The sequence below is a fragment of the Fringilla coelebs genome (genome assembly GCF_963513975.1).
Source record: "Fringilla coelebs genome assembly, chromosome: 7".
Taxonomy (NCBI): domain Eukaryota; kingdom Metazoa; phylum Chordata; class Aves; order Passeriformes; family Fringillidae; genus Fringilla; species Fringilla coelebs.
In genome coordinates, this window is record NC_140035.1 from 6,290,148 (window position 1) to 6,314,055 (window position 23,908).

Below are 23,908 nucleotides of genomic sequence, written 5' to 3' on the forward strand. Positions count from 1 at the left end.
TTTCAGCGCATGATCCTGCTTGCTTCCCTTGTGATACCAGCACATCAGAGGAACTTCACAAGATAGTCATGTTTTCTGGAAAATAGTTTATTGAGTGCTTAGGGAATTAAAAACTACAAGGTTTTGCTTGCAGTTGCAGAAGCAAGAAAAAAGTTAAACATAAATTAGTTACCTGATTTGCTACTTATAGTGCTTCTGAAATCCTCATTTTAATCAGTCATTGTCTACCATGACCTTTATATGAATATATCTGGCCCTTAAATTTATGTAGCAGAATATTTATAGATTAAAAAGTGCCTTTCCATGGCATAGGGCAATATTTATGAAAGCTGATGGAGAGTTTCAGTCTTTTTATTAGATTTCACCTACACCCACTTGATTTTTCTGACATAGGTGACTTTATTCCATAATCCACCAGGAATAAGAATTAAGTAATTCAGTCAGTGTAAAATAAGCCCCACTTGTCCAGAAGCTTTAGTTGACTTAGATCAAATATGAGAAGGAAAAAAAAAAAAGCAGCCAGATAGTAACTGCAGTTACTCAAAACTACATTTGTTGTGTAGAATTTCCATTCCAAGTATTGTTTTCATCTTCTCCATCATCTTGAGTCCTCAGTCTATATATTTTGCCTTCTTTTTTGAAGTCTTCCCCCCGCTTTTCCACTACTCGTTTCCTGACTGCTTGCCTAGGGCACAAAGAACAGTGAGGTTTGACAGTTTCCTCAGTAATAATTACACAAGAGAAGCAGCAAATGCAATAAACACAAATCATCCATCCTTCTCTTATCCTGAAGAATAATTTTCTTCAACCCTTTGTTTCCTTGGGAAGCAATACCCAGGTGAAAATTTGTCAATTAAAAGCAGTCAGACAGAGTGGCAGACTCTCATTTTCCCTGTCATTGAAGCAATATGTGGCTTCTTCACCAGAAACAGCTGAGCAGCTCTCCTGGTACATGGGAGATGTCATCCTCTAGGCAATCCAAAACCTGTCAAAACCAGACTGCATCTATTGTTTCTTGCACAACCATCCCCTAACAGTTTGATCTCTCATTTTTAACATTTTTATCTTTCAAACAGTATCAGCTGAAGTGAAGCTCACCTCTGTAGTTACAGCTGAATTCCCTATTCATAAATGACTGCGAGACAATGTTTTTCCTACCGTGTAATTGGAAGTACAGTTCCCCACTACAAGATTAAAGCAATTGCAGCAAGAGGCTTGAGAAACAGCTGCCTTTAACACTTTACCTTACCTGCTTTGCTCCATGTTGCCCGACGTTGAGGGAGCTGCGTGGTCTTGCTGATGAGCTGATCTCACAGAGGGCTGTGAGGGGGGTGGGCTCGTAAACAGGAAGTTGCTAATGAATCTCCAAACCGCTAAGAGGGGGTAAAGGATTGTGCCCAAGAACTTCCACAGATCACTGCCTGAAGCCTGAACAACAGAAGTCGCAGGTCTTCCCGCCTGTCATGAACACACGAAGCAAACCTGTCAGGTATTAAAGTCCTGCTCTTGTAGACAGAGTACTTCACACATCCTTTTGAAGCAGCTCAGCAGACACAAAGGAACAACCTTGGTTACACCTTAGACGAGTGTCTATGCCACCATTTATCTGCTTCAGAAAAACTTCTCCAAATCAGTCCTGACAAAAACTAGAGTAATTTTGCAGTCTGTTTAGACAAAGAAAATCACCAAATTCAAGCAAAATACCATCATAGCCAACTAACAGCAAGTATCCAGCTACTGTACTGCTGTTTGAAAAATCAAACACACCAAAACCCAACACTTACCGGCAGCAGCACTACTGAAGCACTGGGTGCTAACTCGAGTTCCAGTAACTTCTTTCCATAATCTTCTTTGGTAAACTCCCTCCTGGGAAACATTGTCGCCAGTGAAAAATTGCCGTAAGTGTTACCAACCGTCTGTGAAGCACATAAAGAAACCATTTTATTTATAACTGCTCATTTTCAAACAACCGCATATTTGCCAGCTGAGTATACCTTAACAAAAGTTTTGTATAAAACTATCAATCATCCTCAGAGTAGGAGAGGAAATATTGTTTATTTTTCTCTATGTCTTACTAATGACACACTGCAGCAATCCAAAGGCGGTTGGTGGCACTGCAGAAGGCTGCTAAAACTCCCTTCATATACCCAATAAGGAAAGGAGTTTATGACAACTCCACCACCATCAACTACTTGATGCTCACCAAATCATAATCAGCACATAGCTGATAAACAAAATGCCCATATTACCTGTGCAGCAAACTGCCTGGCTTCCTCTAGCCGTGCTTCAGATGGGAACTGGTTGGTGAAGGAAGATCCATCGGGGAGGCGGAACTGAATCCTGGCTATTGCACTGCGGGACAGGGATTGGGGTCATTCAGGACATGAACACTCACAGACAAAGGCTCCTGGGCCCTGAGCTTGGTAGTACTGAAATGTGGCAGAGAGGGACAGTCATGCTGCCCAGGGCAGCAAAGAAGGGTTGTAAGACTGAATTCACAGTGGAAAATCACCTGCTGATCTCTCACAACGCATCTCTTCCACAGCTCCATATAAGGTTCCCATAGGTGTGGATAATTCTTAAACCAGCATTGCTGGGCAAAGCAGGAGACAGCTCTGAAGTGGGCAGCTGATGGCCCCAGCCCAGCCTTGCTGAATCCAAGCCATCCACACACAGCCCCCTGGATCTGCACCAAGCTCCCCAGCACTGCTGACATTATCGAGTCACTCTGTCCAGGCATAATCTCTGGCATTCTCACCTTATCTAGTACCCCACCAAGCTGCATTGTACTGGTATTTAAATCAAAGCTCAGACACAAGAAAGCTCTTATCTAACTAAAATAACACACCAGTAAAGGTGGTTAGTGTTTCATGATCATGAATGTCAAAAAGATGAAAGCTCTCAAAGAGCATCACGTTCATGTAAACAGCTACCTTTATTGTCACTATTTAAACAGTTCAACACAGCATGAAGAGATGAGGAGATCTATTAACTCTTTTAAAAAAGTTTCTTTATCTCTCTCCCCCAAAATACACATTTGTGTCTCTACTGCAACTCACCTTCGCTCCCTTTGAGCTGCCTCTTTTCTGGCCTCTATTTCAGCCTGTTTAGCCTGAAGAGCTGCAGCTTTTGCAGCTTCTGCTTCTTCCTTCGATTTTGCAAAGCGAGCTGCCCTCTCAGCACGATCCTGTGGAAGGATCAAAGGGAAACCTTAATTGTTAATATAACTTGTTGCTAAACATTCATTAAAACAGACAGCTATGATCTATACTCATGAAGTAACTGCACAGATACAAACAGACCATATGGAGAAAAGACAGTGGAACTGCAAAGAATTATTCAGTGCCAAACTGCACAATCTCGTGTCATTAGCCAAGATGACACTTCTCACTGAGTCACTTCCCACAACCAGTTGTTAATAGATGATCTTCCCATGCAAGCTCAACACTCCAGGGAAGATAAAGGCAACACATCTGAGTGTTCTATACCAAAACCTAATAATGAGGAAGAATTTCAGTTATCAACTGTTTACATCCATATATACTAACTTGGAAAATAATCCTCCTCACCATTTTGAGAGCAGTGTTCTTGTGTATGTTCCACAATTAAATACTCCCTGTGCTTCTCTTTTAGCACCATGCCTAAATTGCAATTATTTTTACGTTTATATGATAATTCTCCACTAGGCTCAAGCAATATGACAGAAATGTTTGTTCATATAGAAAAGAACTGTGAAGATGAAAGCATAAATTTCATTTTATACACAGGAAATGCTACATAAACCCCAAACACAAAAATCATTACTATACACGGCTACAAGATCCAAGTGGAAAAACGAACAATCTTTCAAAGCCTCAGCAAATGAGAAAATTTATCATTTTAGTACACTGTGAGAGAGAGAGAAGCAGCAAACTCTCTTCCAAAATGCAAAATTTACCATTGCAATCTGTTGCCTTATGCGCTCTCTAGCAGCTCTCTCTTCTGCCTTTTCTCTGTTCCTTTCCTCCAACATACGTTTGGTCAATTCTTCTTCCTGTCGTCTTTTGTACTCCAACATTTCCTTCCCAGTTTTCCTTCTTTCAATTTCTTTCTTAATTTCTTTCTGAATAGAGAGATATAAAAACTGGACCATAAAATTGCCTCGGGCAAGTGAAAAGACTGAAGTATGTTTGTGTAAGAAGGAAATAATTATTTATTATTTATTCAAATAAGGGTTAAAAAAAACCAAACCTGCAATTGCAAGGGGTTTTACATTTTTGTGTTACCTGTTCTTCTTCTTTCCTTTTCTCTTCTCGTCTTTCTTCAAGCTTTTTTGTTAACCTAAATTTAAGAACAGAGTGAAAAGTCTTATCATTGCAGTATTTTCAAATGTTAATGAAGCATTTGCAAACCCAGAAGAACACATGAAAATGAGCTGTACACAGTGCTAATCCCTCGTGTACCAGCAGTGATTCATTCCCATGCGGGTGCACCATCCGTGCAAAGGGCAGTGGTGATTTCACCACCTCCTTTCCCACTTCAGAGTTGTTTTAACATATTCCTTTTGTCCTTTTTCCCTTGTTAAATGAAGAATCCTACATTTTCTTACTGCTGAACCAACTTATGAAGATATACAATAAGCAAATACTATTTATGATTCTGTGGTAACAGAAACACTAAATCTCAATCTCTTTTTAGCTATTTAAGCCATCTGGTTTCTTCTGCACATCACCTCCTAAAATGGAACACAAGTAATATATAGCCCTGACATAGATGCATATGCATCTGTCTCAGCTATCCAGAAAAATGCCTCAGAATAAAGATTAACTTAAAAGAACAAAGTAAATTTCTCAATACAGATTGCCAATAAAATCCCAACATATTTGAAGTCTGAGGAAAGGGCAGGCATGTCAAAAGTCATATAACCAGAAAAATGTATGGTAGCTGTTCAAAGGAAAGTGGCAATTACCACAGAGCTTGGCCTCTTTCTCCCCCTTGCAAAAAATGCTGCAGATAAATTACGCATTATTTAAAAAGGAACACTGATCATTTTATTAAAATATTGACTGCATTGTCTTATCAGTGGGAAGTAAAAAATATACCTTTTGTGTAATAACTTTGGTTATATTTGGAAGAACACTAAAATAAGCATGAAAAATATTTAAAATATATTTTAGTATTATAAATATTCCTATTTGCTAAACATGTGTTATGTTTTAGACAGGATATTTCAAGTATCAATTACTTACTAAAAACAAGTTTATAAACAATATCCCATATTTATAAACAATTTATAATGAATCAATCATGTTTTGAGCCAGGTGTTTCTGATCACCATACTTCAAAAAACTGAACTCAAGTCATTACTGTTCACTGATCAAAACACGAGTCTCAGAATAGGATTCCATTGACTTTTTCAATATCCCTAAACTACAAACAGTCATCAAATCAACAAGAAGAAATAGGATGACATCTCTATGCAAAACCTAGGTTGGCATTTTATTGCATCAGTTTCCAGTGCTTTGAGTTCAATGTTTCAATTAACTCAAGAACCTGCAGCAAACGTATCCTCTCTATTGAAGTTATGTCAAAGGCGAACACTCAGAGTTTTCCAGATTACCTCTTTCTTTCAAAGTACATGAGAAATTATAGTAATTAAAAACTTGGTTTGGTACCAGCCCTAGTATTGTCAGAGACATGTAATAGAAAGTAAGACCACAAATATTTGCCAGATGACAACAGGTGAAGGACCAAAATCCTGTACTGAAACGTGTTTGTTAAAAAATCCCAAACCAACCCAAAACCCAACAAAATTGCCTCCTGAGAAACAAATACAACACATTAAGTAGTCTGCAAAAAAAAGACTTGCCTTTCTACTTTGAGTGTAAGATCATTAACAGGCTGAGCATCATTTGCTTGCTCATCTGCAGCATTAGTTGCTTCCTGGCTTGCTTGACCTGAATTTGCTTCATCTTCAAGGGATTTACAAGAAAGCAGAAAAAAAGAAAAGGTGCATTTCTTATCATAACAATTATTAGGCTCACTGCTAGCCACAATTTGCAACTGGGATATCTCATACAGTTCTGCTACTTAGACTCCCCCCCCTCAACAATTTGGTTTTAGGTTACTGAGCCAAAAAAACTCTTTAATTTAATCCTTTTTCAGGAAAGCATACACAGTTTTATTGAGTTATAAACCAAAGATTCCTCCTTAAAACTAAGCAGAATGACAAGTTATCCTTCCCTCTGGACTTGCACAAAGCATTCTGGAATATCCCAAGTTTTTCTTCAGTGAGTCTGCTCAATATATATCCTTTTTTAATGTACCATCATGTAACAAATAAAAACCATTTCCAAAGCAAACGAGGTGGCATTGGAGGTGGCGAGAACACTAACCATTACCAGCAGAAGATGCTATTGTCTCAGGCATAAGAGCCTCAGCAGAGTCACAAACCCCTGCTCTGGATTCTGCCCTTTCTGGAGCACCATCAGACTGAGAGGAGGGACAGGGAGCAGATGCCTCACTGCCGTTTTCCACAGGCCGCCCTTTCCCTGTGTGCATCTAAGAAATTGGGAAGAGAGAATGTAGCCTATGAAAATTCAAATTCAATATTTTTCACAGGTTAAAAAAGCTCAAGACTGAATTATTAGTGAAAAATCAGCCCAATTGAAAATACAAAACTAGAATTACCACATATTGTTGAGTATGGTAAAATCATGCATTTCCTATTTTTTTCTCATATTAGTCTTGCACTTGAAATCAAAGTGATAAAGCAATCTACACTTGTATATAACTTTATAAATCCACATTACAGAACAATATTACATAACTGTGTTATAAGCTGAAGAGAAATCTCCTTAAAGGTGAGTTGTCACATTTTGTCATTTCAGTTAAGAGCTCCTGGCACATTTCTCCACTACTCTGGGTTTGTTTACACAGGTGATCTAAACCAAACAAAAATTAATACAGCACATATTCACAGTGCTTCCAACCCGTGTACTGAACTCAACGTTGCATATTTTATTGTTGGAAGGACAGAAACAGTAATTCACTGGTTCTACTTCCACCAGTAACTTCCCGAAGGCACAAACTAAGGGCCAGGGCCACCACTGTCCTGAGCATTACCAGCTCCATCTGGAAGATCCAGCCTGCCAGCATTACCTGTTTGACTTTATGGATTCTGGTAACAAGCTCTTCCACAGAAACGCTGCCAGCAATAACTTCCAAAGGAATTCCATTGTCTCCTATAAAAAAACTGGATGGGACGCACACTACGGGATCTGCACAGGACAGTTAAGGGCGGTGAATGGCAGGAGTTGACACAGAGTAACTTTACAGGGCAAAGCAGAACTTCCTACAGGAGCTTCTAGCCCAATGCTCTCATCTCCAACTGCTCACCAGCAGCCAGGGCCAAGGGAGGAAGAAAGAAAAAGATGCTGGCAAACATTACATGCAACTGGTAAGCATTTCTTCTTTCCTTTTTACTGGTTTAGGCCAAAGTACTTTTCTCCAACTTTTCAGGCAACTGATTATGCATTGACTTGAGAATATTTTGTTATGTGTAAGACAACATCTTAAGTAGACAGTAATGAAGGATATCCAAGTTAAGAATTCCCAGCATCACATGGAATTAATGAACTGTAAGCAGTGACCTCCTTGAGGCAGGCAGGGATTTACCTGTCTTCACATCTGGGTATGTGACAGAACACAGGCCACTGCTTGTTCCCCCTCCTCTGCACCTCTGAGCCCCAGCTCATAACTTAAAGCATTTTTTGTTTGTTTTCTAATGCTGATTAGTAGGACCAACAGGTTATTTAGATTACATAAAGCTTTAGATAATTTTCTATTTAGAGAATTACATAGGATTAACAAAAAAACCCAATTTGCTCACTTTCTCTAATAACTGACAGCTAGTTGATTACACAGATGGTATCTATTAACACAGTTTATTGCATAGTTTTGGTCCAAAATAAGTATTTTCAATAGCATTGCTTGTAAGTATTTGTCTTAAGAAGGGTATTAACTTGTAAAGAGCAATTATCTGTAATCATAATGTAGCATCTAAACGGATCTCAAAGGATACAAATTTGAGAAAACTGCAGGCATGCTTCACTGTTTAAAAGAAAAGATTCATTTAGGAGTAGCAATCATTTTGCAACAACTTCAGATTAGTTCTTTCATCATAAAAATAACTGTCCTACAAAACTATTTAAATACTTGAGAGAACACTAAAAGCAAATTTGCATTGCATCTTATCATTAACATTCTTCAAAAGTGTTGACATGGTGACAATCCTTGGTTATCACATTTGACTACATAAAAATTAGGAAAGCAGTGCTAAAAGGCAAGTCAGGAAAAAGAAATCTAGTCTATTTAGCATAAATAATGTAGTAAATCTAATAAAATGTCTATAGAGCGCTTCAAAATAATACCATCTGGGGAAATGTCACTGCACTTTGTGCACATGGACTGGAACACAAACATAACAAGAACAGCTGAGTAATTTACCCAGGAGCTTAAATGCTTCTCCATTCTATGTGTTACAATGGAGGCAAACACATTTTCTCTGGGGCTTTACAGATTTTTATCTTTCTGAATTCATGAAAGGTTTTTAATTCATTATGTAACTTGGCAAATAAAGAACTGCCTCTAGCACTTGCATTTTTAATAGCATTTTTGTGTCTCTTCCAGTTGAGAAAGGGCAACCTCAAGCATTCTATTACTAGTACTGGAATACAGTCTGAAATACTCAATGAGTATGTGCAGAACACAAGAATAAATTTTGACATTTTCTCAGGCTTTAGGGACTCTAGGAGTACTGAATTTACTTCTGCTCTGGAATCCTGTATTTACACTATCTCCTTATCAGGGTGAGGACTTCAAAAGCCTCTTACTCTCATCATCATCAATGAAAGATTGTATAAGAGACAGAATTAGAATAGGCTCAAACCTTTTGGTGTCAATTTTAATAGCAACAAAACCATCTGATGCAGCTTCAGTCACCTTCTCGTCTTCCCACCTTGCAGCCATCTCAGTAGATTGTTCATCTTCACCTACAAGACACAGCACACACACGAGTTAAAACCACCACAAAGTGCTGTTTCTGCCCTGATTTTAGCTTTGCTTCAATCCCTTGGATTCACCTTTGTAAAACACTCTAGGGTTTATTTTCAAGTCACTTTATAATGATTATTTTTTAATAATCTGGCGACAATTCAATCCAGCTGGTTCACTTTGATATGTCAAAACCATGTTTTGCTTGCCCCTCATAAATTTAATTATATATTAGTACATCAGCTGCTAGCAGGTAAAACTATGTTCTTCACTCCCTGTAAATACATAATTCAGCAGGTAAGGTTTCACAGTTTGACAGTGTAAAAAAAAAGTCCCCAAACCAAGAAACATTTATTTGCAGATTATTTATAACTTAGTTTTGTATTCCATTTCCTGATGTGAACAGTAACAGTACAAAGGGAGGAAAAGGTGTGAGGAGCACAGAACAAGAATAACAAATGCAGAGGAGCCACTCAGATAAGAGAAACTGAAAAGGTGTTTAGGGGCCAAAGATTCAGAGGTGTTATTTTAATCAGATGAAACAGATCAATCATACATTTATGCCCTAAAACACCAGTTTAGTGAGGGTGTGGGTTAATAAATAGATTCTGATGAATATTAACCATCTTTCAACAAGTACACTGGCCTGCAACCATTTCTTTATCTTCAATCTGTATTCCTTCCTAGCAGCTTGGAGTGGACTGCAGTCCTGATGAAGAATCCCAGTCACAAGTATAGAAGTATAGTAGTCTATTATTCAGTGACAACAACAAACCACTTGTTTGCTTCATCCCAGTTGCCATTCCATGCAATATTTTTGACTTGTTAAAGATCAGGAGTTACAAGTGGAATCTCCCACTGAAGTGCTGCTATCTGGTCACAAGGCCTTTCACAGGGGCATGTATCAAAAATACAATTTTGGAAAAGTGGTTTTCAACCACGTCTCATTTTTTCCCTGGAATTACTGGAGCAAGTAAAAAAGTATCTACCTCTATTATTATTCTTTTGCATAAGTAAGCAAATATTTAGGCTATTTCATATGAGAACCTTTCCTCTTGCTTTAAGTGCAGTGCTTCCAAGTGTGGTCAATGCAGCTGTTATGCCCAGAGCAGCTCAGCCTCCTCTCCTGTTTCCAAATGCTCACAGGCAGGCAGCTGCTTCACCACACACTGTTTCAAAAGGACATGTGCTCATCTGATTAGGCTACTAAAAATATCTAAATACTTGCCTAACACTAACTTTTCCACACAGCCAACTGCTGGAGAAAAAAGAATGCTGAAAGACACAAACTGGGCAGAGGCTGCCCACAGTACAGTCTGAGAGATGACTGAATGAAAATGCTGATAGCTCACATTTTATAAAGCTCTGTGCCATGATGCACTCATTAATACTGTGACTACCCACTGAACAGTTGCTTATTCTCATACATCTTTTTGTTTTTGATAATCCTTTCTCATTTAGGGGTTAGGGTTCATTTATTACAGTTTGTAGCAGTAATTACATCCTGAAATCAAAACTGCCAGGTCACAGGAAAAACATCAGAATAGTCAAGAGGTCAAGTGCAACAGAACTTGATGTAATTCATAATTCTGCTAAACACTGAGCCAGCACAACAGCCTTAGAATTATAAATCCCAAAACTCTCAGATTTCTTGTTTCTCAAACAAAAACATCACTCTATTTCACTTGGTGGAATGATCTGTAAACAACTCAGTCACACTTCCTCATCTCTTAAATCTGATCAGGTAAATCTACATAGCGAAAACATCGATCATTTCTCAAGCGATTCACATACTGGACAAGACTCTTTTTCTGCAATAATTTACTTCCTGTATGAGGAACTCACTCAAAACCATCACAGGCTGTCAGAAGATTTTAATTCCCCTCAACACACAGTCATCAGGGAAGTATTTTCCTTTCAGAAGGAGAGAGATAAGCCCAATTTACTTTTCCATGTCCAACATTTCATAACTACTCAGTAAGGGAGGATTGCCATTCTAGAAATGCCAGGAAGCCAGGACATTAAACCATTCATCTCTTCCTCCTCTGCAGCATTTCACTTATTTAACTTGCAAAGTGCCGTGATACATCTTGGCCACAAATAACTAACAACAGCTTATGTGTGCAAATCACCTTTTTGTAAAAAAATTATTAAAATAATAAAGTTAATAACAAAGGGAGGAGGGTTTCTACAAACATTACTAAAAAGAAACAAACAATTTAAAGTTTTTTACTGTCACACACATACTCTTTCATTTTTTCACTCTGAAAAGCACTTTTTATGAGTGGTCTGGTATTTTCATGATCAGAACATGTCTAACCTTTGGAAAGATATAAAATAATCTGCAACACCTCAGTCAGAACAGAGGAGGTTTTGTATCAAATGAACTATCAACTTTAGATTAGTGACTCAAAGGATCAAAGGCTTTTTAACTGTAGGCTACAAAATCACCTGCAGAACACTACCAACAAGATACCAGGAATGTTCATAAAATCATAACATATTCTGGGTTGGGAGGAACCCACAAGGATCGAGTCCAACTCCTGGCCCTGCACAGGACACCCTAAAAATCCTCCCATGTACATTTTGAGAAAGCATTTTCCAAATTCTCCCTGAACTCTTCCCTGAGGAGCCTGTTCCACTGCCCAACACCCTCTGGGGTCAGAAGCTTTTCCTGATATCCAGCCTGCACCTCCCCTGACACAACTTCACACCATGCCCTGGGGCACCTGCATTGCCAGACCTGTTTCACTGTCAGGAGTCCTCTCCCTGTGCAGCAACACAGGGAAGCTGCTGCCGGCAATTACTCGAGGCCACAGAGTAACTCCTGTGTTCCCCAAACACAACCCCCTCACCTGGTGTCTCCAGAGGCCCCTAACATCTCACCTTAATATTTCAAACCAGGCAGACCTACTTCACCTCTTGCTCTCTGGGGAGAACAGAGCAATGCCTTTTATTGCAACTTCCCATGAGTTCAATGGCATCTTTAATACCTTTACACCATGCTGTAACCAGAATGTGCCATGAAGGTTTTAAACACTGAGCTCAGAAATGCTGGGATTATGGCTGCAAGCAAAAACGCTTAAGGAGAAACCTGCTTGAACAATGTACACTTACAATCACAAATGCCACTTCATTTTTAAGATAAATAACCACACTATTCCTTGCTTGACTAAAAAATATTCTGGAAGCAGGAAGAATAATTAATTTTTTCATTTTCTAGAGAAAATGTAAGTGGAGTGCAGAGAGAGGGAGAGAGGGACAGGCAGATGGTGGCAGAAACCAAACACAGACACAGGAGATACCTGTCCAATTAGAATTTCCTATTTTTTGCCAACTGTACCTAATAGTTATCCTACACAATGGCCGCCCCAATACTACTTCAATTTCTCTCATTATTATTGGATTAAGTGTACAGAGCCAAACACTGCTGAAAGCTGTTCTCCAGGTGCTTTCAAATGCCTGTCTCCAGTAGGTAGTGTGCAGTGTAAAGGCTCAAAGTTACCATCACTGTGCAGTTTGAAATGTGTTTCTACCCAAACAACAAACCCCATCTGTGCTAACACAAAACCAGACTATTCTTCCAGCACTCCACATCCTTCAAACACAGCTGCTTCCACACACAGTGAGAAAGTTCTTGGGCTTCCCACTCCCTTTCCCAGCACATGTAATAGAACAGTTTCTTTATCAGCTCTGCCACGGGTCAGCTGCCCTGATCCCACGGTGCCCAGGGTGGACCAGATGTCGGCAGAACTCTCCAACTCTTCCATTTCAGAGATGTGCCTGGCTGAAGTCACGCTCTGCCTTTTCCAGGGCTCAGAGGAACAAACATAACACATCCTCACAGCAGACACAATGACAAAACTAGGTTACATCTCTGCAACCATAAATGTATCTCCCCTGTACATCTACATATTCCTACACCCACCTAGTCAATATCAGAATCTAATGAGCCCCATTTTGTGCAGAACTTCTGTTTCATAAAAAATACGGGGCATAAGTTACAACATGCACCACTCCCTGAGATATTTATCAGGTTGAAACTACTCAGAGGCCCACCAAAGTCCTCTGTCACTGCCCTCCTCAGCTGGGCAGGGGAGAGAATGGAATGGAAGGCTCATGGGAAGAGATAAGGGCAGGGGGAGATCATTCACCTGTAATCTTTGCAGGCAAAACATATTTAACTTGGGGAAAAATTTATTTAACCTATTACTAATCAAAAATCAGAGCAGAATCATGAGAAATGAAAACAAATCTCCCTTCCTACAGTCAGTTCCTCACACCTTGTCTCCACTGCTCCTTCCTCCTCAGGGGTTGGACTCCTCATACACTTCCAGCATGGGGTCCCTCCCAAATTGTGCAATGTGACTCTCAAGGGCTGAGGTTCTTCATGAACTGCTCCACCCCGTTCTTTACTCCAACACAGCCCAATCTGTGGTCTGACAAGACCTTGATTTCTATCAGTACCTTTACTATCCAGGAGAAAACGCTGTTCTCCAAGCACATGGAGAGCTGTGTCAGCAATGGAATTTAACTGCACTTTTCTGTTCACATCCCCTTTGGGAGTGAACTTCTTGAAGCCACGTGAGTCCCACAGTTCAATAGTTCTTAAGGGAACAACAATAAGTCACACATTCAACATTGTAACTGTTTCTTGAAGCACCTGAAAATCTTCAAACCACGAGCATGTAAGGCAACAGTAAAATCTTAAGAAACAACGAACACAGAGATACGCAAAAGCTCAAAAATAAGTAAAGAGCTTGTCTAATCACAGAATATCACCGTTTCCATCGTGCTGAAAAGACCTCTGAGACCATCGAGTCCAACCTACGGCCAAACACCACCTTGTCAACCAGACCATGGCACCGAGTGCCACGTCCAGTCTTTCCTTAAACACTCCCGGGGACCTCACCACCTCCTGGACAGCCCGTTCCAATGTCTAATCACCCGTTCTGGGAGGAAATTCCTCCCAATACCCAACCTAAACTCCCCCGGCGCAGCTCAAGACTGTGTTCCCCTTTCCCATCTTTTTTTTTCATAGAGAAAGGCAGCGTACACAAGACGATGTGAATTCCTACAGGTTCCAATTACAGTGTTATGAAACACGCACTGTGGGTACGAGGAAAGGAAACAAAACACGACGAGCAGCCCGGAGAGCTGCACCGGCGAGAATCCGGTGCAGAGGAGCAGAACGGAGGGAAGGCGACACAACGGACGGGCGATTCCGCTCCACAAGGCGGACGGGCGGGGGCCGGACACCGACACTGCGGGCTGGGGCTGACACAGCACAAATCCCGCTCGGCGGGAGGGGCGGCGGGCGGGACACAGCTGGCAAGGCGCTGCCGGGCCCTGCCGGCGGGGGCAGCGGGCGGCCCCGGGACGTACCGTACCTGCCACGAACACGACGAAGACGGAGCTGCGCTCCTTGGCGGCGGCGATGGCGGCGGGGACGGAGCCGCCGAACCACATCGTGGGACCGCCGGGACCCGCCGCCCTCAGCGACACCGGCACCGCGCCTGCGCCGCCGCCGCGCCAACCGCCGCCCGCACGCCTGCGCGCGCCGCCCGACGCCGCCGCCCCCTGATTGGCTGCCGCTCGCGGCACGCGCCCCGCCCGCCCGCCCCCTCCCCGATCGCGCGCGGGGGGCGGTGGCGGGTCCCGCCCCCCTCAGCCCGGCGCCATCTTGGCGGTTTAGGAAGGGGCCGGAGCGTTTCCGCAGGCGGGCATCGCTCCTTGCGCTGTCCCGCTGTGAAAGGGGTCGGGCCGTCAGGAGAAGTGGCGGGAGCTGCCCGTGTTTAGCTTAGGGAAGGGAAGGCTGAGAGGGCATCTCGTTCATAGACGTCCTGTGAGAAGCGGCTGGAAGGGCGTCTCACCTGGCGAAAAGGGGGCTCGGGGGGACCTTAGTGCTGTCTGCAACTCCCTGACAGGAGGGTGGAGCCAGGTGTGAGCCGGGCTCTTCTCCCACGGAACCAGCGACAGAACGATGGGCTATAGCCTTAAGCTGCTCCAGGGCAGCTTTAGGTTGGACATCAGGGAAAATCTCTTCTCAGAAGAGATGTCTGGACATTGGAACAGGCTACTCAGGGAGGTGGTGGAGTCACGGTTCCTCTCGGTCTTTGAAGAAAAGCTGGATGTGGCACTCGGTGCCATGGTCTGGTTGATGTGGTGTTTGGTCAGTTTGAACTCGATGATCTCAGAGGTCTTTTCTAAACCCGTTGACTGTGTGATTCTGTAATGCAGAGTAAATACCTCAAATAGAATATGAGTATATCAAAGTCAGGTACCAAGAGGACCGTGCCAGACTCTTTTCAGCTGTGTCCCCTGACAGGATGAGGAGCAATGGGCATAGACTAAAATAGAAGGAATTTCACCTCAACATGAAGAAGAGCTTTACATTGGGGGTGGCACAGGGAGGGTGTGGGGTCGCCCTCTCTGAAGACGTTCCAGATGCACCTGGACATATTCCTGTGTCACTGCTCCAGGTGACCCTGCCTTAGCAGAGGGTTGGACAGGGTCATGTCCAGAGCTCCTTCCAGCCCTGACAATTCCATCATTCTGTGAGGTAGCTGCCAGAAAAAGGGGCACCTCCTGCACCTGGGGCTGGAGGACCGATGGTCACAGCCACCCCTGCCCCAGCACCCACTCTGGAGGAGGCAAGGGTGTGACGGGGGGGAAAAGTGATGGAGGAAATGACAGAAATCCATGTTAAATAGAACAAAAATAGAGTATGGTGTGCAGAGATCCTCCACGAGAGGCAGGAGGGAAGCCAGGACATCCTCCGTGCTCCCAGGCTTTGTGAGGGGCTGGCACAGCACAGCCAGCAAGGCAGGAGGACTCCTTGGTAGACATTTCACAGCAACTGGGACAGGACAGTTGATGGCAAGTGCTCTGATGATAACATTTGGGACAGAGCACTGCTCTTGAGCTTTTCTAAAACACCATGAGGACTGTGACTGTGTGTACTGGGTAACTTGCTGAGGCAGGTACTCAAATATTGAAAGGCCAAAAACCACACAGTCTCTCAGTCTGGAAATCTTTCACTGCTGTACCTTGTGTAACTGGAAAATAACAACTAAAAAATCCTTCAGACTTACAGTGAAAAGGAAGCAAATCAGTGTTGACAACAGTGTACGGAATCTCTTTTACCTCTCCCAAGATGCAGCATGTGGAAATTGTGTCACAGTAATCCTCACTAGGTAGGCTTTGCATGTGTGTCATGCCTCTGCAAGTTTCTTAAAGAAATACTATCAGAACATGTTTCTGAGATAGACTTAAAAAAATTTTGTATATTTGTGTATGTTTTTTCTTTATGATACAAAACAGATTTAAAGACAATGCCGAAGGTTGGATAGTATCAAACCGAATTTGTTTTTGGAGGTGAATAAAGAGATATCTCTGTTACACAACTGCATGTGTGGCATGGGAGGAAGAGGTGTATCTTGAATTCTCTAATAAATTTGGATGCATTGCACTAATTCTCTTGGCATTTCCAGCAACTGTAGTTTGCATTTACTGCATCTGATTTGGAACCCTAAGTTGGAAGCCAAGTTTCACAAGAGGGGTGAGTAAAATGTTGAACACTGTGTGTTTTGAAAATTGTTTTGCAAATATGATTTTCAAACTCTTTGATACCACTTGAAACAAGGAGGAAAAAAAAGGGCTTACTATTGACTATATATGTAATTTTTGTGAAGGTGTACAATCTCTTACATCCTCAGGAACTATTTGTATTACATTCTCAAATAACTACAGTTTTAGAAGTGGAAGTCTCCAACTGTAGGGTCACTGACTTTTTGGATATGCCTTTGATGTTCATCTGAGAGCCTTTAGCACAGGTGTGTCTGGAAACAACAGAGGTCTGCAGTTTGTAAGCCTAGAAAAAGACAGGATAACTAACTAGTAAGTAGAAAATTTTATTGAGAAAAAATGGTTTGACAGCTGGAGCATTACCTGGGATTCAGTTCTTTGAAGGGGGATGTCTTGTGTGTTTTCAGTTATTGGCATGGGAAACAATGCAGGGCAGTAATTTGCATTCTAAGAGAATAATTTTTTCTCCCCAGAACCAGAACACATCCATCTGGATCAAAATGAAAAGTATCTTTATTAGGGAAATCCTATTTTAAATTGCACTGTTGTTTCACCCTAAATCAGCAATTAATTAACAAATCAAAATTATCTGCTTAAGCCAAGTAAAAAGTCAGCAAATTCGAGCAACTGTGGAGTCAAGGTCTGGTGTATTTCCCAGATTGTATAAATCAGTGTGGTAGACTGTCAGGGCACACTTAATAATGATGGTCCTTATTAACTACATTGGAAAACCAAAGAAGGGCAGAGCTAATTAACCCAACAACTAGGGCAAAAGTTAGGGTATGAGAAAAAAGCAGATTGCCAGCGTTTCTCACTCAAATTCAAACTGAGGCCACTGCAATTGAAGTATAATGTGCAATATTGCTTGTAAATATTCTTTTTAAATTGCCAAGTAATTTTGGGAGATGGAGTGTAACAGATCCCTTGGTGCTGGAGTCAGTCCATGCCCAGCCAGTGTCGAGCGTGCCTCCCACCTCCGCTCACCTGGGTTTGAAACATTCCACTGCTGTCAGCACTGGGGATCATCATCAGTCCCCAGCTAATTCAGATTCCCAGTTAACTGGGACACAGGAGCTGAATTAAGAATAAACCTCACTGTTAAGCATTATCCACAGCAACAGAGTTTATTTTTATAACTTATTCCAGTTTTAAAAGCATACAGCTGCCAGCGACACACAGGTTGTCCTCTACAACTCTTTGGTTTACAGCACCAGGCTCATCTCTTCCCGAGTGCAGGCACAGTCCATTCCAGCTGCAGGCATCCCATATAATGACTCGGTGCACAAGCTTTACCAGTGAGACTGGAAAATGAAAAAATAGCAGCAAACACTGAAGTGTATGTGTCCTGGACCAAATTTTAATGCTTAATCAGGCCTTCAGCAAGTTCCACTTTCAAGCCGACAGATTTTGACAGATATAGCGGAACATCACGTAGTTGCAAGGAGGATAAAAAATAAACCTTGCAGTGATGGCTGCTGAACTGAGTCAGGGCCAAACGCCGGCCCTGCGAGTCTGAGGACACAAGGCAGACACTGAAGTAAGAGGAGGCTCATACACATCGTGGTAAGAACATAATTGCACACATTTTCAAGTAATCCAAGAGGCAACTTATTTACATTGAAGGTTTTGATTGTGGATGGAGACTTTGGTCTTAGGTTCCAGAATAAGATAACTTACAGGGACTTAATTTTCAGATTGTTCTGGAAATCAGGCCCTTTTATGGGTTCTACACCCAAGAAATGAAGCTTCCAAAATGAAGTCACATTAACATTGTGCACTTAAATTTTGTACTTACATTAATAGCCAAAATATCCAAAATGTTTTAAATGCAAATAGGACATAGAGAAGACCTTCATGAAAAGACCTTCATGAAAACCAAGCTGTAGAAACATTGAAGGGATTGAAATAATTCCTTTAATAGTTAGAAATATATAAAAATTCCAGCTACAATAATTTTTCATGACCTGTAACTTCAAAGTGTTTTGGTCAGTTTTCTCCAAAGCTTCATCTAAACATTCTTTGCTTCAGGGCTGAATACAGGAACTTGAGGTCAATTTTATGGGGAAAAAATATATCATGGAGCTAAATAGTATTTATAGAAAGTTGTATTTTTGACTTCCTTCCAGGCATCCAAGCTAGTACAATGTGAACTCAAAACAACAAACAAGTCAAGTGTGAAGTTTTAAGACACAAATGAGTGTCATAGGATGAGAATACAACTATTCATTCCACCTTCAGAAGGAACTGGCTTGCAAGAAGATAGGAAATAGGTAAAAACTTCTCCCTGTGAAAGGCAGGTTGTGTAGCCAGGTACCTTATTGGATTCATTGAGCTACACAGTTCTTCTGGTGCTTTGATAAAACCCCATCTGCAAACAGCTGCCCTGTAGCACCTGGATCTTCAAACATCACATGTCCTACAAAAGGGCTGGGGGTGATTGCAGGTGGAGACACCAAAGCTCTACAGTCTGTGTACACCACAGCACACCTTTCTGTCTTCATAGACACTCTGCTCCTTTTCATGTCATTTTTCTAAGTGTATGTGAGTGAAAGGAAAACGTCATATTAGAACAGGTGACATTTGCCCAGGGAGGAATGTCAGGGAAGATGGAAGATGCTTGTTCCCAATCAACCCTGCTTTACCAAAATAGAGCAGCCACAGCCTGGCAGGCACATGCAGGCTGTGAGGATGTTTTAGGGTGTGCTGGAATGAGCCACCCAATTCCAGCATCAGGCCCATGTGGTTTGGGGAGTCCTCAAAGTATGGGGCTTAAATTTATATTCTGAAGTTTTAATTATCTTTCTTGACTGTCATATCAGACATTATATGAAGTGTTCACAGTTCAGGGAGGAATTTTACACTATAAGTGTGTTAATTAAAAATTAAAATCAAGAAATAGTAGCTTTTAATGGAGTAGGTAAGAGCTGCATTTGTTCAGCTTTTCTGCTTATTCTTCCAGCGCTTTTCCTTAGTTTTAAAAGTTAAGACATGCTCTCAGTAAAACAAAACATATTATATTGTTGCAATGGAAGTCTCCACTTAATTCCTTTTGTCACTATTTGCTTTAAAAATAGCTTTTTAATGGTAAATGAGGGGAAGCTCAAATACACTGGAGTACTAAAAGATTTTTTTGGAACATGAGAATGCATTTTACATGAATCTGCTTTTATTTGCTTTCTAGACTGTGATCCAAATCCGTGGAACAAATGCAATTCTCCAGGGGTTTTGCACATAGTGCCTGGGCTTATGTGGTTTAAGGAACCAAAAGGGGCAGAAGGGTATAAAGGCCAGAAAGGTATAAAATGTCTTGGTTAGATGAGTTTGCATCCTGTTTGCTTACTAGAGAAAGTATGAAATAGCACAAACCCAGGAGTAAACACAACTGTGAAGTGGAAATATTTTAATACTTTGCCCACTGTAGACATCAGAAACCTTTGGCAGTGCCAAAGTCCTGTGAATTATAACTGTGGGGCTCATATCAACACATCCAGATAAAATAACATCACCATCCCTGTTTAACACAGAGTAAAACCTACTCAGAAAGGGCCAGTTTCTGGAGTAGACTACAACCGGCTTCTTATGTTTCAACTTTTTATTCTAGGGCAACTTGCATTCAAGTTTGTAACTTCTTTGATAAAAATTAAATATTTTCTGTGCCTTATTCCTAACCAGTATATCCCTCCCTCCCTGTTGTTTGGGCCGCATTCTCCACGTTTACCACATTACCTTTTCTTCTCTGTTTATTAGGAGAACAGTTTATGAAATGCAGCAAGCCATGCAATATCCTTTGGAAAGGGTTTGATACAAATTTAGTGCTGGGGTCTTTCAGAACAGATGGAAGCTCTCAGCTACTATCTAGCCTTCTACGTCTTCGAAGAATCTTGTTGTGGAATGAGCTAATGATGGGAGGCAGCTGCCTTGCTGGGCTGAGACACCTGTCCCTACAGCCCTTTAATCTCAGCTACTTTTACAGGATTAAACCCTAATCCTAAACTAGCATGGCAATCAGCAAGAGGCAGTGACAGAATGCAGGCAGTAGTCATGCTATCCGTGCTGTTCAGAGGAGGGGCTTTGGGTGCAGTAAACTGCAGCAGTCCAGCCCAAGAAGCAGCAATAAATAGATCCTCAGTCAAGCACAACTTGAATGCCAAGTACCATCCTTTTAGAAAAGCAGACTGGAATGAGTAGATTTGTCTTTTATCTGGGGACTTGAAGGTGAACATCCTCCACTTTGTTTTAGGGGAGCATCTAAGTTGACCTTTAGTAAATACCTGTTGCTACAGCATTTCACAGAATCAAGACCCATAAAACTAATTCATTAGGCTACATTATTCCCAGACAGGTCAGTTTTCTAAGGTTTCCTCCAAGTACTTCATCACCGTTTGGGTGTTCAGGGATAGAATAATTTGTATAAACAATGGAAATTAATGCTGGTTTAGGCACCTTAATTCTTCACCTTTACCCTCTGTAAAAACATTTTTAAACAGAAAGTTTACCTTGAGTTTCCTCTTTCAGAAGTTACAAATGCACAAAACAATAGCCTTATGAAGTGACCAAGTAGTTGCTTGTCTACACAGCAAATCAGTTCCTGAGCTAAAAATAAATCAGGAGCAGTCCCTTACAGCATCTGACTATTTTCTCTTTTTTACTTATATAGAGAAACATTTAAATATTATGAAGGGCTGGATAACATAAATGTCAGAAGAGGAACAGCAGGTGGTTTTTTAAGAGGTTCTAATATTTGTGGGTTTAAGTTCTTTTCTCACATTTGAAAGGATTCCAGCCATTAATATGAGCTCATCCAGGTTTCAGAAGACTCCTAGAAGCTTAAAAAGTGCACTGAAAAGGTTTGTGTTTGTAAACATTTATTCTTTTGAACTGAAAAAGGCTTGCATCAGCACACATTGTACAGACTTGCAAATTACACAAGTTGAAAAAAGTTTTGTTTCATTTATGTGCAATGAATCTTTAATGTCCAGTGAGCATCTGCAAATGATGAAAACTTAAACTAATAAAAAGGTTTCCAGCACTTACCAAACACAATTATCTTAGCGTGAAAAGGAAGAGAAAGAGACCCATACTGGTGGGAACACAATTAAAGTGCAAACATTTTGTCACTTGTATGAAGATACATAAAGTTTCTTCACGCTTTTGTTAAAAAGAAATATTAAAATGTGATTCAGTGAACATTCTTTGTAACCTATTCATAATCCCCTTCTAGTAATTATTAAACTTGCTGGATCAGAAGCAAATTCTTCAAGGGTACAAACTTGTAATTTCTTTTGACATTGTTTGAATATATTGCAAAAGACAAGGACTACCTAAGGAGTTATTTACTAAAATGTTTTTCTTAAAGAAAAACAGAAAACAAAGATAAAGAAAAAAAAGAGGAAAAAAAGAAAAGAAAAAACACACAAGGGGCAAAGAACAGGTTAACTTGAAGATCTTGGGTAGTTTGCTAGAAAATGAATATAATTCCTTGAGAATGGTTCTCTTTTCCCCTCCACCAATCCTCAGGTTCCTGCCTTGGAATGGACTGCTGTGTGCTGGCTGTGAAAAGGGATTATAAAATACAAATCTGCATATGGATTTTTATGAACATCTGCTGTACAATAGAACTTTGGATCTGATACAAGATTTCAAAAATATAAAACAAAACTACTATAAAAGTAGGGGGCATTTCAGCAGCATTCCTTACAGAAAGCCGCCTGTCGCAAAGATGATTCCTTGCTATTGTCTGGGAGTAACTCTGTAAATTTTTTTCTTCATCTTGCTGGATTCACTGGGTTATTTATTCTTCAATGGCAAATGTCATGTGACAAAACATCCCAGGAGTCTCTATGAAGAGAACAGAAACCCCATGACATCAAACCAATCGAGGAGGGAGGATGTGGAAGTAGTAAAGGCCGAGTGTCCAGCAGTGTGACTGCTACTGCGAGCTGGCCCTCTCCAGGACGTGGAAGTCGTAGTGCTTCTTGCTGGTTCTCAGGCGGAACTTGCTGACGGCGCCGCTGCTCTGTCTCTTGAGCGCGCTCTGCGCGGCCGCCATGCTGGGGAAGGTGGCCAGGACCGTGTAGGTGGAGGCCAAGTCCCCGGCGCGCGCGGGCTCCGGGCCCCCGCCGCCGTCCCCGCAGAACCGCCGCTGCTGCTGCTGCTGCAGGCACTGGGAATCCCTCAGCCACCGGATCTTGGCACCCACTTTCAACAGTTCTCCAAAGAGTTTCTCTGCTTCCATACGAGTTATGCCTTCTGGCAGCTCAGTAATTTCTAGAACTTTCCCTACAACTGAAAGAAGGAAAACAATGAATCTAAATCGGTTCTTGCACTTAATGATACAACATCCCAAATGAAAAATTACTTATTTCATACTTGTATCTCCAGTTGGCTGATACCAAATCCACGGTATTTGCCTTCCTGATATTCTAGAGGGCCTTTGGTCTCACATTTAATGCTGCTTACAAATACAATTTGCTTACTTGTACAAGCGTGCAAATAGAAGCTGGGAATACAAAGAGGGTCCTCAGAACAAAGAGGGGAAAATAATAAAATCATCAACAACTCGTTTTGCAGCAGGTTTCAGAACTCACTGGCATCTCATTGGCGTTGTCTGGTAACGCTTCACACATCACCATGCCAAAAAAACTAGTCTATCTTACCTCAAAAAAATCCTTTCTATTTAATTGTTAGAAAAACTGATTTTTCTGTAACCTTCTGTGAAGAGCTGACAGCAGATAGCAAAAATTCTCAGTAAAGGTATTAAGATAGATGTCATCAGATTTTATTTAATTTTCATCATAAAAGATGACATCTTTACCAATTCCAACGAGCCAATCTATAAATCAATCTCCTAGTATGTCTCCCACATCCATGTGCTTAAATATACTAGAATGGGAAAAACTAAAACCAAAACAAACCAAAGAGCACAATCTAATTTGTGGTTTTTGTCTGATTTCAGTTGTTAGGCCAGTAAAAGGAAGCAGATATGTGTATAGTTAATATTTCATGTAACAATATCATAGAACTTAGGCCCAGTAAACTGACTTACTTGCTCTTTCTTTTAGTACTCTCCAATCCTGAACTTCTCTGGTCTTTTCTCCAGCCTTCAAAACTACACTTTTCCCATTTAACTTCCCTCTTCCCCTCTCTCCATGTTTTCCTCTCCATCCTTATGTTTCCAGTGTTTGCTATGTCCATTTCTGTCCGATTTCTCTTTGCTCTGGCCGTTCTCACCTGTGCTTTTCTTGTACATTCCCAGCCCATCACCATAATTCGTTTTTCTGGAGGACTG

General features: G+C 41.2%; 2 protein-coding genes across 10 annotated transcripts in view; both read right to left on the minus strand.

The window, feature by feature from the left end:
* Positions 1 to 66: 66 nt before the first annotated feature.
* On the minus strand, positions 67 to 14,578 carry UBXN4 (UBX domain protein 4). The gene is made up of 13 exons (XM_084209519.1): positions 14,424 to 14,578; positions 8,930 to 9,032; positions 8,063 to 8,091; positions 7,141 to 7,259; positions 6,375 to 6,540; positions 5,849 to 5,951; positions 4,266 to 4,320; positions 3,938 to 4,102; positions 3,060 to 3,187; positions 2,250 to 2,352; positions 1,785 to 1,916; positions 1,250 to 1,458; positions 67 to 685 (listed from the first exon to the last, which is right to left on the minus strand). The coding sequence occupies exons 1-13, from the start codon at positions 14,500 to 14,502 to the stop codon at positions 547 to 549; spliced, it is 1,530 nt and encodes a 509-aa protein (XP_084065645.1). The 5' UTR covers positions 14,503 to 14,578; the 3' UTR covers positions 67 to 546.
* A 7,002-nt stretch (positions 14,579 to 21,580) lies between these two features.
* Positions 21,581 to 23,908, minus strand: part of R3HDM1 (R3H domain containing 1) — a 50,340-nt gene continuing 48,012 nt past the window's right edge. For all 9 annotated transcript variants that reach the window (XM_084208904.1, XM_084208910.1, XM_084208909.1 and 6 more), the window contains one exon: positions 21,581 to 22,905. In XM_084208904.1, coding sequence (XP_084065030.1) covers positions 22,550 to 22,905 — 356 coding nt within the window. In that variant the 3' untranslated portion in view covers positions 21,581 to 22,549. The remainder of the gene's footprint in view (positions 22,906 to 23,908) is intronic.